This window comes from Lepisma saccharinum, chromosome 20, assembly GCF_977018435.1.
Source record: "Lepisma saccharinum chromosome 20, izLepSacc3.1, whole genome shotgun sequence".
Lineage (NCBI taxonomy): Eukaryota > Metazoa > Arthropoda > Insecta > Zygentoma > Lepismatidae > Lepisma > Lepisma saccharinum.
This window is the reverse complement of record NC_139248.1, coordinates 12,961,050-12,976,701: the sequence shown is the minus strand read 5'-3', so window position 1 is coordinate 12,976,701 and position 15,652 is coordinate 12,961,050. Positions and strand designations below refer to the sequence as shown.

Below are 15,652 nucleotides of genomic sequence, written 5' to 3'. Positions count from 1 at the left end.
GATATATTTTTCTTAGTACAGTATATTTGAAATTAAAAGTAATTGCTCAAGTTTTGTTTGTTGTACATAAACTCTCCCCCCGGAAATTTTTGGTGTGGGGAATTTTTGAGGCCTAGATTGTTGGTGATGGGGAAATCTCCCCGTCCCCCCAGGATTTCGCACCCTGAGGGACACTCACAAATAACACCCATGAGCAGGCGGGATTCAAACCCGGGACCACTGACGTCGTAGCGCGTTGTGCTAATCACTCCGCCACGTAGGTCGGCTTTGTAGCTTAACTGTAGCTTGGCTTACCCATAATATGGAGTGAACAATAACTAGCGACAATTCCGTGTGGTTTCTGCTAGACAGATTAACATTCGGCAAACGCAGTAAAGCTGGGAAGATTTCTACACGTAAGGCTTTATCTAGACCTAATGATGATTGTAATGATGATAACAAGAAATCAGACACTTCGGTGGCCAAGCACGCTAATCATCCTTCACGCTTATCGTCATCAAAACTCATCATTAACCAATAGTGCCAGATAAAATCAGAAAGCTGCCAGACCACAGACTCGATCTCACATTGTAGAAAAGATAACGTTAGTTCATTTCTGGCAGAAGTACATGAAAACGAAAAGATATTTCTGTTCTTCCCCTCCACCCTCCTCCCTCTCTATTTCGTAGGGAGAGGGGAACTAAATTGTGCCATGTGTTATGACTTGTAATGTTGCATAATGAGAAGGACACACAGCCCCACTTATCTCTTTATATGCACAAGTCATCCAGCATATCAGTTACGCCTCCAGCAGAGTTGCCAGTTCACACCTATTTTTCGTTTGTTCAAAGTTTTAGGTTTCACATTTATACCGATTTGATCAGTAATTCTCTCTTTCTTATTCTTTTTCTGTCGCCATTATTTCCACTTTATCTATTTCTTTACTCTATATTTTCTTGTGGCCTTACTACTACTATCTCTTTCACACTATTTCCTGGCGTGTGGATTCGCAGCAGTGTTGTGTGTCGTCCCTAAATGTTTGTGATTGTCCTTTCATCCATCTCATTGCATCACCATTCACCTTCATCTTCGCGTTTAGCCAAAGTGGCAGAACAGCGAAATAAAGTAAAGCGAATCAATCAATCTTTCCTTCCTCACTTCTCACCATGTCTTTCCTCTTTATCATATGGTGTTTATTCCCCTTGCACATTCGTACTTGTCCGTAATCACAATATGGTGACAAAATTACATAACGTTTAGTATTTAAGGTAGAAAAAAGTCGATTCTATAATCACACATCACTATTTCAATGACAGTAGAAGGTTGCCATAATATATTAGTCTTGTCTGGCAACCTGTTTTTCATGCACTTGGCGATATCCGTGTTTGGAATGTTTGACCTTGACTGGAACGCAAAGAGCTAAAGCAAAGGGGTCTAGTTTACGTCGGTGTCACTTTCTCATTCACTCCAGATAGTGGCTTCACAGTGGAAGGATTCATAGACACACCAAACCGTAAGTGTACACTTTATTTTAACCTATTATCTCAAACGAGAAGGAAGAAAAAGTAGTGTGATTGTTAACACTGTTGCTTGAAGATGATGACAGGTTCATTTATATTCTTTGCTGTGCATAGGAAGATTCGTTGTGCGACTGAAATGAGTTTTAGAGTTGATAGGTTGCATTTCATACAAACACTGTTACATTTCTCGATATCTTTAAACCAGTGATGATTCCAATCTTCAGGGATTGGAAAGATTCCAAGACAAAAAGTTGTAAGTGTATATATTAAACGAATTATCTCAAACAAAAACGAAGAAAAAGTAGTTTGATTGTTAACACTGTGTTGCTTAAAGATTATCACAGGTTTGTTCATATTCTGTGTTGTATATTGGAAGATTTGTTCTTGATATCTGAACCAGTTGCGACGCCAGAGGAGGGTAGGGGCATGACATGATCTCCTCGAATCGTTCTCTACAACAGACAAGGATTGAACTAGTTGATAAATTTATGTTCCAAAAATGTATGTTACGTGTTATATGACTACATACAGCCAACCTTGCACACACTAAAAATATAAAAATAAGTGTGGAGGCAGATTTCCTGTGGTGACACATTCAATATACTCAGTACCACACAAAAATGCATATTTTGGCTAAACAAGTATTTACTTGAGGCGTCGTTTTATCTTGTTTCCTCAAGGTCGGCAAAGAGAACGCGCATAGATAGCGCACTCAGGGGCGGCGCTTGAAGAGGGGGGGGGGTGCGAAGGGCTGCTTGCACCCCTATTTTCTTCCGCTGCACCCTTTTCCAAAACCAACTTTCAACAGAAAATACTGTTAACTCTTCACAGAGGAAATAAGTTTGGAGTAACCAAAAATAATTTCTGTCAACCAAACATTTGTTCAAACAAGCGGCAGACAAATTATTGCTCACCAGTACTAAATGATCTTGAGAAATCGAGCACATGTGTTTATAGTTACCAAAGAATTTCTTATAAATTAGCAACTTTAGTAAATGTTACTATGTTTATTGTTTACAACTACAAGAATAAAACTTGTTTTGTTAATTCAACCAAGTCAGTTTTCTGTTTTGCAGTGTCATTTAGTTGTCGTCGATGAGCGCACACTTCCTGAATGACCTTTAAATGACCGTATATCGAGTGCACACATATTTTTCTACCTTTATGATTAAATGTCAAGCTTTCCTCACACTTTTTTTCTAGACTTGGGACTGGATAATGTGTAATCTAATACACAATGGTGGTTTAAAGGTTGTCTATTAGCAACGGCTTCGTCAGGCTTTTTTAGGATTAATACTTTTTAATTCAGCAGTCAGCGTCGTCAAAACTTTTCACAATTATATATTTACAATCGGCAATAGCCTCGTCACATATGGTTAATGGCTTTGAATCAAACTTTGTTACATACGATAGAGCTCTCAGGCAGCGAAGCAGGTCGTCAGTTTCAGCATATTTTTCTAGAATGGCTTGCATGCGTCTCCTTCCAGCTTTGGATTCCCAAGTGTTGAGCCATTATCCTGCCGCTTATCTCTTCCGCTTCTTTCATTATCTGAAGGGGTTGGCAAACGTTCGGATTCTGTGCTCCAACAATCCTGTTGGACTTGTTGTTCCATCCATGGCAAGCCATTGATACTAATCTAAAAGAAAAGCCACATTTACTTGTTTGTATTACTGGTCAAAGCAAGCAAGCAGAAATGAATCAAGCCCTTGGAATATTTTGATGAAGTGGCTAAAGTTTGCATGTGTCTTCCTGTTTTCTCTATTTTGAACATCGTACCCCCTAAATTTCAAAATGCACCCCCATAGCCAGAGGGGAGTTTCTAGGGTTCAACCCCCACGCCCCACCCCGAAACATCTCACATGTTGGATTAATGAAAGTTCAGAAACCAAAACCCGTAACTCATTTTCAAAAATTTATTTGAAGTTTCACAGAAATACAACAAGGAGACAATGTTGAAACGATCCATCTAGAATTTTCATACATTTGGAATTCTGAAACTTGAGGGAAACGGTATTTTATCTCGGAATTGCAGCCCACCCGCGCGACCCCTCCAATTTCACTTCTTCTGTCCACTTTCCAGTATTATTCCTGGGTCAGACTGAACATTTCCTTATAATTGTCAAAAAATTCCTTTCCAACTTTTAAATTCCCTGCCCGATAAAATTGAAAATCCCCCTTGATAGGAGTTCAAACCTCGGATCTCCAGTTTCGTAGCGCGTTAGGATCGCGATTGTGGTTACAATACATGCACAGGGCTGTTTTTTTTTTTTTTTTAAATAACTGGTTACATACTTTTAAAAATTCAAAAAATTAAGTTTTAAGGTCAAACAACAGAAACTTTATGACTAAAATTTCTATCTAACTTTTCAAGCATTTTCTTGAAGGTATTTAAAATTTAATGACAAAGTATAATAATTGTGCATTTCCGTAGGCAACACTGTGAAAAAAAGTGCTGGATATTTACTCATCTTCTGCTGGACTGAGTAAGCCTGCTCAAGGATATAACAGCAGCAATAATAATAATAATAATGCTAATAATAATAATAATTATTATTATTATTTTGAAATTAAATTGGTTTATAATTATGATATTTTAATTATTATATATATTTTTATTATTTCTATTTTTCAAATTTCTGGCGACAAGAGAACAATTACGAATGAACCCCCCTGAAAATTTTTCGTGCATACGGCCATGTGCAACCGTACCTAGTTAATCTTGAGCGCACTGAAATAAAGCCAGTTCGTTCAAACGTAGACAATGCGTTTGCCATTCTTGTTTGAGAGTATAGTGCTTCATAATGCACATTGTAATTCTGTTGTTTATTTCAGATCAAAATGCCTGTAGATTTCTACTTCATGGACCTGAGCCCTCCAGCTAGAGCCACCTACTTAGCTGTGAAGTCCTTGAACCTGGATGTCAACCTTAAAAATGTGGACCTGACCAAGGGGGAACATTTGACACCTGAATTTAAGAAGGTAAAGTGTTTGTCTCTCTTTTGTAGACCATGATAACGAGAAAGAATTTTTAAGGTGCAAAATTATGGGAAAAAATGTTCTGAAAATGTTTTCAAAAAGATGCTGATATAATGCCTTTATTCAATGCTCTCATGGCATGGCATGGCATCTCTTATGGGTTGAAAGGGTTGAAGTGTCGTCCCGTAGGACCTGACTTTTCTTGTGATGATGGGGTTTTGGTAAAGGATATTGTTGGATTTCGGGTTGTTTTGTTTTTCTTCCTGCAACTGCGACAGGAAAAGGATATAAGGAAAGGTGATAGTCACTCACTTTTTCTTGGCTGGGGTGAAGTTTTGGGGATTTTCATCCATACTGTTGCTGCTTCCTCCTTGGAGGATACTTGGCGTTTTGGTATTGATATTGTGGTTGCTCCCTCGGCCGGTGGAGTGGTGTAGTGGTTAGAGCTTGAAGGATTGCTCGGCAATGGGGGAAAGGTTGACAGTACGTTTGTAGGGAAATACTTTGTTATACATGGATATACAGGGTAAGGTTATGACATAATGGGGAAAATATTAAGTATTTACAAGGCAATAAACAAGGTAAATGATGTAATGGCATGGTAAATACATTGTAAAAATAAGGTAAAATCAAGGTGGTTAGAGCAGGGCGAAGCTTGTAATTTTGATATTAGGTTTGGAGGTGAGTTATTGTGGTTAGGAGGTGGTGTTTTCATCAATTTGTCGGGTTTATGGGTTGTCGGGTAGCGGGTTTTTAGGGTCGTCGGCTCTTGGGGTGCGATGGGAAGTTGTCCGATGCTGCGTACAGCGGGGTTGTCATGGAAGTGTATGTCAGTCCAAAATGTCCGTGCGAGTCGGTTTGCTTGTTGTCTTACCGTCTGGAGATTCAAGTCTTCATGTAGCTGCGTTATCCTGGTGTATCTGCTGTGCCCGCTGATGATCCTGGCCGCTCGGTTCTGCAGGACTTGGAGCTTCTGGAAGGTGGTCGGAGCTACTTGGTGCCAGGCGGGGATGGCATAGAGCAGGATAGGTTTTATGCACGCGTTGTACACATGGACCTGGTTTCCATTGTGAGGGAGTGTGCACGGAAAACAGCGTAGAGGCCAGCCAACTTAGCTCCCGCCCTCTGACTGGTACTTCGTTGCTTGTTTGTGTGGGATATCTTCTCCCAGAGGTAGCCTTCTCTGGGGGTTGTGTTTCCGTGCACCGAAGGTCACTGCTTCGCTCTTGGTCGGGTTTGGTTGGATCCGCCACTTCCTTGTCCAGTCTTCGTAAGCTTGCAATTGCTGCTGCATCCTGTCATAGCACACGTCCAGGTCCCGGTGCGACGTTAGGAAGGAGGTGTCATCGGCGAACACAGCAGGGAAGATGTGTCGCTGTACTGGAACGTCCGCCATGTATAGGGTGTAGAGCAAGGGGGCAAGAACCGAGCCTTGCGGAACACCTGCGTAGATCCTCCTTGACGCTGCGGTTTCTCCTCTGTGTTTTACTATGTAGCTTCTGTTTGTAAGGTAGCTGGCAATCAGTCTGGTTGTGTGTGCCGGAAAGCGGTACTCATGTAGCCGGTAGATCATTCCTTCATGCCACACTTTGTCAAATGCGCTCTGAATGTCTAGGAATGTTCCGAGTATGTAGTGACGTCTGGTTCTCATTGTCGCCACGTGATCCACAACCCGGGTAAGCTGTGCTGTGGTGGAGTGTTCTGGTCGGAATCGAAATTGGAAATACGGGAGAAGGTTTCTTTCCTGGGTTGTTTCCTGCATCCTCTTCTTGATTGCCCTTTCGCACACCTTGCTCAGGTGAGAAAGGAGGCTAATCGGGCGGTAGCTGGCTGGTAGTTTGGGATTTTTCCCGGGTTTGGGGATCATCGCGACGCTTGAGGTTTTCCATTGGCCTGGGAAGTGTCCTGCTTACATTACGGCGTTAGTGATGCGAGTGAGCGCGACTACCGCTTTCCGGGGGGCTCGTTTTAATGCTTGTGGTGGAATCCCGTCTAGTCCTCGTGTGCTGCTCTGGGAAAGACGCTTTATGTAGCCCGCGATTTCTCGTGGGTTTGCTAGCCTGGGACGGTCTTCGATAGGGGTGCTTCGGATTTGGCGCACGGCCGCTTCCACTATCCCGTGGTGAGGGTCAGCTTGCTGTGGTGGTGAGTTCGGCTGGAAGACTTCTGAGAGATGTCTGGCGAAGATGTCGGCTTGCTTCTTCGGGTTTACTTCCAGTCCGTTCGATCCTTGAAGTACTGTGGTGTAGGAATCCGGCGGAGGGCGGGTTGATTGCCTTATCAGCTTCCAGAAGTCTCTGCCTCTCTCTTCCACTGCAGCGAAACGTCTCTCCCATTGCTCTGAGATGTTGTTTTGTAGGCGTCTTGTAGGCTTGCTTGCTTCTCGGGTCTCGCGTGACGTTCCAGTGCTTTCGGAATCTCCTTTTGGCTGCAAGGAGGAAGTCCAGGTAGGTGTCGGGCGTCGGCTTCTTGTCGGGCGTGTCGGGCGGTTCGCATTGCGCCTTTCATTTGAGTGGTGAGGTTAAAGATGGCGTTGTCTATCTCCATCGGGGTATTCAGTGGCATCCTTGGGTCGACTATTTGATTCAGATATTCGGTGTAGACGTCCCAGCTGACTGCTGGAGGTGGAGCCGGAGGTGCTGTATGTGTTATAACTTGGTGCGCCACTTGGAACTGGATTGGGACGTGGTCTGATGAAAGGGCCACGTCTGCGTATGGTGGTATTGAAATGGCGCATCTTGCATGTAGTAGGACGTCGAGTACATCGGGCTCTCCTCTAGGTGGGTAGTGCGTCGGGTCTAAGGGTGCATTGATCTGTAGTCCGGTTCCGGGTAGGATTCTTTCCAGTCCGTTTCCTGCTGGGTTGTTTCGTCTCGAGTTCCAGGTTCTGTATTTTGCGTTGAGGTCGCCGGTGATGATTAGTTTGCTGCTTAGGTTCTCCAGGGTGATGACGTCTTGCTCCTCCATCCTGTTGTCTGGCGGCTGGTAGCAGGAGACTATCACCAACGGTGACCTCGGCGAGAGCCTTTTCTGCGCTTTCTGTATATAATGCGCGCGGACCGCAGAGAGAACGGTGGTTCTGCCGAATAGGTTTTGATGAAGTTTGTGTTTTCTCTCGCGGGTTTTGCTACATTCTCTTGGGAACTATTGGGGCTGCAATGATTATATTACACCATTATATAGCTCTTGTTCTGCTCTACAAAATGAGACTATAGGATTTTATATAGCTGCTCCAGAAGAGTGGAAATCATTTATTTTGTCTGTCCAATTTGTTAACAAAACATGAACGAAAAGCAAGGAAAAAGGTGCTGAAGCATGAAAAAGGTGTCAAAAGGGGGCAAATGTGCTAATCTCACGAAAAGGTGCAACGAAGTGTGTTCATTTTACTTAATTTCATGTCCTAAAATACATATCTCAAACGATCGGTATGAAAACTGCTATATTTACAGAAAGGTGCTGCACCTTAAAATCCGTTCCCTAATCATAATGAAATAAAATGTTATACATTTTTTGTATAACTGAGGCGCAATTATAAGATTGCAATTATTTCCAATGTTGCACTGGGAATTTTCAAATATAACATATTTAGTAAGAATTGATAATCAGACAATATTAGTAGGAAGAGTTAAAGTCTATTTGACATTTCTTTCAAATTTCAGATGAATCCACAACACACAATTCCTGTAATAAATGATAATGGCACTGTTGTTTGGGACAGGTAATTATACAGTAATGATCGTTACTTAGTTAACTTGTTATGATGTTGTGTTAAATGATGTGCTGACTTATCTGAATTTATATATTAGCGTGCGTTTCATTAATGGTAATTCTTAATCCAATAATTCAAATAACTAAATGATTGGTCTCAGTAACGTATTAAGATGGTATCACCTCTTTAAATGTTTACTGCAACTAAATTAACATCACTGAAGGAATATATTTAATTTTTATATATTTCGTATATTTTTAGATTTTTAAATAGATTTGTGGTAGGAGTGTTTGTAACAAGGGCTGAAAATTATGTACTCAGATAAAAACTTTGCTATTTTGGTTTTGTTATTATAATTTAAATACCTAGTATATTACTGTATAAAGCCAGGGCTCCTTTATTCGAATCGTGGTTAAGGCATTATAGTTCGCTGTGTTCCTTCCGCAATTTATTTAATTACTTTATCATCCTCATCGTGATAAACTTACAAGGTAGAAAAGTGACGTCAAATAAGTAAAAGATGTAAAAATATATAATTCAGTCTAATACTATAAAGTTCTGTCCTTTTTCAAGGCATTTATTGATTGATTAATTCATTTGTTTTACTTTACTTTGCCGAAAAATTATGGCCTTTTCGTCAAATAACCAATTTCTTGCACTTTTGGTTAATCGAGAAGATGAAATTTATGAAAGGACAATCACAAACATGCATGGATATGACATAAGTGTCACGGAGAATTATACTGGCTGTACGTCCAGACGCAGAGCCTCGTTAGTCTGCAAGAATGCAGTTCAGGGTGTACTACGAGAGGGAGAAATTGAGATTTGGAAAAGTCACCCTTTACTGGAAAAGGTCTAAATATGGGCACCCCTTTTTATTTTGTCATTTTCTGAGGAAAAATATAATATATTAAGCACCTGCCTTTAAAATGCATAACTATGAAATATATACTTCAATGTAATAGCATGCTAAAGTATAGAAGATCTCAATTTTCTTTAAAAAAAAAAAACAATTTCCAAAAGTGGTAAAATGATGTATTTCAAAATTGTGGTCTAAATATGAGCTACTAGTGGCAATATCACAAAAAACAATTAAAATTTTAAACAACAGTAATTTATCGCTAAAACAGTATAAAATTCATATTTATGAATAATCTGTTGTTTTGAAAATCACGCGGAATGGGAAAAATCGAAATTAAGAAAAACATCCAAATATTTGTTGAAAATGTGATCTCAACATTAGACCTCATGTCATAGCCCATATTTAGACCATCACGCTATTTTTCTTCAATTTATTTTCGCTCTCTGTGGTACATATTTCACAAACAAATCATGGCATTATAAAAGCCCACATTTGTTTTATGTACCGGTAATATCATAACCTATACAAAGCAGATGAGAATTCAGAAAACGCTGAGTTAAAACATAGCTCCCTGCAAAATGTTTTCGAAGGTCGCAATTCTATAACAGCGTCCAAGGCCGAAGCTAACCACCACTTTCTCTTGCCAATTGGCGCCGCAACCTTTGTCCTTGACAGGTAACCAGTTCCCATAGCCTCTCCCAGGCTGCATAGGATAACTCCAAAACCCATATTTAAACCTTCGCTCATATTTAGACCTTCTTCTCCACTCATAGACATTTTCATCTTTACTGCTGGATTTAGCATATGAGAAAAGTGCATAAAAGTAAAACAGTATTGTATTTACCATTGTATTAATGTATAAATTGATTTTGTTACTACTTTCTTTTGCAGCCATGCTATTAATGCATACCTAGTGACCAAGTATGCCAAGGATGACTCACTCTACCCCAAAGACCCCAAAGTAAGAGCTGTGGTCGACCAGAGGCAACATTTTGATACAGGAGTGCTATTTGTGAGAATAAAGGAAATTTTTGTAAGTATTTTGATTAAAGTAAAAAAACATACAGGCATCTTTTTGTCTTTGTTTTGTTTTGTGACACTCCTGCACATGTGCAAACTTTGGCAAGAGTGCATTCAGTTGTATAGGTGCAGTATTTCTATGGAACTTCAAGGCATGATATTGTTAATTTCAAGTATGGAAAGAAATGATTGTAAAGTATAGGGGTTGTTTCTCATATTCTACCAATACAGGGTGTCCCATAAGTAATACCGCAAACTGACACAGGTGAAAGTACACGATAATAGAAGCAAAAAAGTCTCAGTAAACATGGGTCTGCAAACGAGCCGTTTTCGAGATAATCGCGAATGTGTGATTACAAGCCGCCACTAACTTCATTGTTTGTAAACGTCGTCCTAGTTTGTAAAATGCTAATACTGTGTGCGAATGTGTGGTTACAAGCCGACATTGATTGCATTTTGTAAACACAGAGTGCTTTACTACTTGCGCGGTCCGAGGTTTGCTCTTTGTTTACAAAACAGGACATTTCCGTATTATTGGTATTTTACCAACTAGGACGACGTTTACAAACAATGAAGTCGGTGGCGGCTTGTAATCACACATAAGCGATTATCTCGAAAACGGCTCGTTTGCAGACCCATGTTTACTGAGACTTTTTTGCTTCTACCAGGTATCCAAAAAAGTTCATGCCATATATTGCAGTGAGAAATAAAGACTCTGTAATTTCTGGCAAATGTGTTTTATTCAGCAAAATAAGCTCCTTCAGCTTCAATTACATGTTCCCAACGAGATACAAGCTTATAAATCCCGCGTTTGTAAAAGTTCTGGTCCCTAGGAGCAAAAAATTGTCCTATGACCTGCGTGACATCATCTCGGTTTCGGAACTGTTGCTCACGCAAATGGTTATCTATGGCCAAAAACAAGTGAAAGTCGGATGGGGCAATGTCCTGGGAGTAAGGAGGATGAGGTAAAATTTCCCAACCAAGTGTGTTGATTACCTCCTTGGTCGCTTTCGCCGTATAAGGTCTAGCGTTGTCTTGAAGAAGGATCACTCCTTTCCTGTTGACTAGTGCTGGCTGCTTCGGACGCAGTGCAGCTGCAACCCTTTGCAACTGGGACGAGTACACCTCGGATGTGATGGTTTTGCCATGCTCTAGCAATTCAAAGTGCACAACACCTGCGCTGGTCCACCAAAGACAGAGCAGTACCTTCTGTTGATGAATGTTTTCTTTGGGAGTCAATGCAACAGAACCAGGGGACGACCAATGATGTTTTCTTTTGCGGTTACTGTATAACACCCATTTCTCGTCACATGTCAATATCTGGTCCAGGAATGGGGCTTTCTTGTGGCGTGACAGCAATGATGCGCAAATGGTGAGCCGCTGACGTTTGTTTTCCTCGGACAAAACGTGAGGAACCGACTTACTGAGCTTCCAAGTCTTCCCGAGGTTGTGCAGATGCAATCGAATGGTTTCCTCCGACACTCCAAACCCTTGTGCAAGTTCTTTGCACGTTTGCTGTGGATCACGCTCCATGGTCTCCTTCAGCAGGGCTTCGTCGATAGTGGCGGGGCGTCCAGCTCGAGGCTTGTCCTGGAGGCTCTCATCGCCCGATGCAAAACGACTGAACCACTTTCGCGCTGTGCGCTCACTCACTGATGCCTCTCCAAACGCGAAGCATATCTTTCGAGCAGCGGCTGCAGCATTGTTGACCAATTTGAACTCATACAGTAAACACGGCAGTAAAACGTTCTTTGACACTCACATGTTCCCTTCAGGATTGTAGTTCCTACAGAACTGCTGTCTATGCGACCGACACGCCTCCCAACTCTGCACTGACTGACGGTTGCCGGGAATGTAAACTTTTGACGTCATCCAGACAGGGTTGACGGCACATGCCGTTTGACTTTCACTTTTCGTTCCAGCGGCACGAACTTTTTTGGATACCTGGTATTATCATGTATTTTCACCTGTGTCAGTTTGAGCTATTACTTTTGAGACACCCTGTATAATTCAACGAATAAAATATAATTTTATGTGAAAAGTCGCACAACATAAACTTTATGAATAAATTTACTCCCCAACTTTTAAAGGTTATTCGAGAACAAGGTATGGTAAATTAATATCAAAATAGAAAAACTATGCATTTCAGTACACAAACCACATGAAATGCAAAAAATAATGGAAAATAGTTGGACTGGATATTCAGCCATCTGGTGGTCGAGTAGGAAAGTCTCCCCAAGGATATAATAACAATAACAAATTTGGAATGAGATTGGTTTATTTTTATCAGTTTTTCATCCAATATATATATTGCCTCAATCCCACCACTCACTCACTGACATAAATGTTCTCCATGAAGGGAGCCCCGGAGGCGAAAAACGCCCGATTACGACCCCCCATGAAATCGTCCCAAAAGGCCGAGAAAATTCAAAAATCTCTCAATCGGCCCTTCCTTAAGGGTGAAAATGCCCTTTTCTCACGTCCTTAGCAACCGTTGCCACGGGCATTTCTTTTGCACACATTGTTTCCTTCAATTCTTAATTGTCGAGATACATTATATTTCTCACAGATCAATAGCACACAGACGAATGAACTCATGGTTTTGAAAAGGATCCTGAAACAAGGGTGACATCTACATAATAAGGAGTTTCAGCCCAGATACAATTACGTATATATTGTTATACTCAATGCGTAAATATCTACATCAGTAGGTGGTATGGTACGTTCTGGCGACGCCCTTTGACCTACTTTTGAAATGCCTTACGACATTTTACTATAAGGCTGTCTCCCCTTATGATGTTTTCCTGTAAGGCGTATGTTCTAGCAACGCCCATTGACCTACTTTTTATTTTACGATGTTTTATGCACTAAACTAACCTACAATAAGAGAAAAATGGAGAGAAGAAGCTCTGGCATTACTTTTTAAGCTATTTTTTTTATGCTAACTCGTTTTTTGACCTACATTTGAAATGACTTACGACATTTTCCTATAAGGCTGCCCCCCCCCCCCTCAGTGTAATCTACTACAACCTGCTAATAGGTTTCTGCTCTCAGCGTAATCTGTTTTACGGGCTAAACTAACCTACAATGAGAGAAAATTAGACAGAAGAAAAGCTCTGGCATCAGTTTTTAAGCTATTTTTTACGTTCTGCAAATTTTGCTTTTATGCTACATCGCCTTTTGACCTACATTTGAAATGACTTACGACATTTTCCTATAAGGCTGCCTCTTTTTTACTGTAAGGCCCCCCCCCCCTCAGTATAATCTACTACAACCTGCTAATAAACTTCTGCTCTCAGCGTAATCTGTTTTACGCACTAAACTAACCTACAATGAGAGAAAATTAGACAGAAGAAAAGCTCTGGCATCAGTTTTTAAGCTATTATTTTTACCTCCTACTCTTATGCTAACATTGCCTTTTGACCTACATTTGAAATGACTTACGACATTTTCCTATAAGGCTGCCTCCTCTTACTGTAAGCTCCCTCAGTGTAATCTACTACGACCTTGCTCTCAGCATAATCTACCACGATGTTTTGTTTTTAAAACTCTCAGGTGTGATCTTCTACAATGTGTGTGTGTGTGTGATAATCAAAATTTATTTTTGTTAAGGAAATCCCTGGCCCCCAAAAAAGAAAATATCCCGCCAGGGGTGCGTGGTGCCCAATACAGTTCTAATGGCCACGGCTAACAAAGCCATGCCTCTGTAGAGTTTCATGGTTTTTTTTTAAACCCCCCATGACTCCCTACAGAGGACTTCCGTGTGTAATGTGTGTGTTTTATGATTGAAAAGAAGAAAAATTTTGGTTAAGAATGGAATGTGTAAGAACTAAAAAAGTTTGCGTAGGGTGCAGCATCTGAAAGAAAAAAAAATATCCTCAAAATAGTGTACATAATATGATAGAAAAAATATATAAAAAAAAGTGTGAATGCAAAAATTAGTGTGAATGATTGTTTTTTTTTAAAAAAAATAATAGAAAAATATAAAAAAAGTGTGAATGCAAAAATTAGTGTGAATGATTGTTTTTTTTTTTAAAAAAAAAAGTGGTGCAAGAAATAATACGTACTTTTTTGATGCAGAAGTCTAATGGTGCGAGCAGGTTTCTTCCTCGTCATGGTATCCCCATTCTCGGGTGTGGATGTTGCAGTCTAGCAGCCTCAATTTGGTGTCGTGGGGATCAAGCGCCACTTTGTTTATCATGGATGTATGCAACTGATCGATGGTGCTCGTGATCCGATGTTCGGTCACGCGTTTGATTTTTTTGTTGAACAAGCACGACTTGTAATCTTCTACAGTTAGTTTGTTTGTGCTCGAACGCCCCACCCCTTTTGCCTTTTTTATTTCGGTCTCATCCTGAATTTTGATGGCGTACATTTTCGCTCGAAGGCCAGCAAACTCTGTGATGATGCGGCCGTTGACTTCATCCTTCATCTTCCCGATCGTCATTTTCTGGCTGTTGTCGAAGAGAGGGTGATCTTTCGGATAATTGGAGAAATCGAAATGCTGGCTCATGCTTTTGAGATCTTCGTATAGATCATCGGTGCGGATGTTGTACACGAAGCTGTCCGTGTCGGTGTACGCCACCTCGATCGCCTCTCCATAGCGTGGTTTCATGACGTCGTAGTGAAACTTGTACATGGCCAGCTTCGACAACTCGAGGATCGCGACTCCCACGGCGATTGGTTTGTCAAATGTTATGTGGCGGAGAGCACGTTCGATCAATACCAACGTGTCGCTCAGTATCGTGAAGTTCTTGTATGTGGGCTGAGCGACGAGCTTGTTTATTTTCTTGGGGTCGGAGACCAAGTTGATATTTCTTCTTTTCCTGGCATCTTCCATGCTCTTGCCGTAGATGCTGTTGTTCATCAATTTGTATAGGTCTTTGTCTGCGGAAGAAGAAGCTGATGCTCGACGTTGAGTGTTGCCGTCGATATAGGGTGCTAGCCACCTGGCCTGTTTAAACTTCAATCCCGAGTGCACATGCTTCAAAAACAATCCATGCTGGAGGTAGAATTGTAGGAGACGATAATGCACCACGTAATTCTCTTTGCTCTTGAAGGTGAGCATCAGCTTCTTCTCCGGAGCCGATTCCATCACAGGTGCCATCGCAAATCCATGGTGTTCTTGATGAAGCGATGCAGGATATTCCAAATCTACTTTCAGGAAACATCCATTTTCATGATCTTCGCTCCATTCTAAACATACTTGAAGTTCCTGCTCGCTCATCCATTCGTATTCTCCGATGGGCAGAGACTCGGACATGGCATAACCATACAGGTTGTTCATGTCCCAGTATGCCAAGAAGTTTGTCGGTTTCCCTGCATCGAAATCGGCAACATATGGATTGTTGGCCTTGACGTATCGAAGGGGGCACTGGACGTTTCCACCACGTTTTGCCTCTTCGACAAACAAAAGTTGATTGACGTCCTTGATGAGTTCTATCTTCACCTTCGTGGATTTTAACATCGCCTGCCAAGAATAACCCGGTGTGGTGTAGCTGAAAGCGGGGTCCAAACCATATGCTGCCATTCCTCTCGAGCGATGGAGATGAAAACGGTCGCTCAATAGCGTAACATCCAGTTTC

The 15,652-nt window shown here is 41.2% G+C and overlaps 1 protein-coding gene across 1 annotated transcript in view; it reads left to right on the top strand.

The window, feature by feature from the left end:
- Positions 1-1,359: 1,359 nt before the first annotated feature.
- LOC146003735 (glutathione S-transferase 1-like) overlaps positions 1,360-15,652 on the top strand; it is a 34,515-nt gene continuing 20,222 nt past the window's right edge. Inside the window, exons 1-4 of the mRNA XM_083142131.1 lie at positions 1,360-1,492; positions 4,333-4,479; positions 8,136-8,194; positions 9,939-10,080. Coding sequence (XP_082998257.1) covers positions 4,339-4,479; positions 8,136-8,194; positions 9,939-10,080 — 342 coding nt within the window. The 5' untranslated portion in view covers positions 1,360-1,492; positions 4,333-4,338. The remainder of the gene's footprint in view (positions 1,493-4,332; positions 4,480-8,135; positions 8,195-9,938; positions 10,081-15,652) is intronic.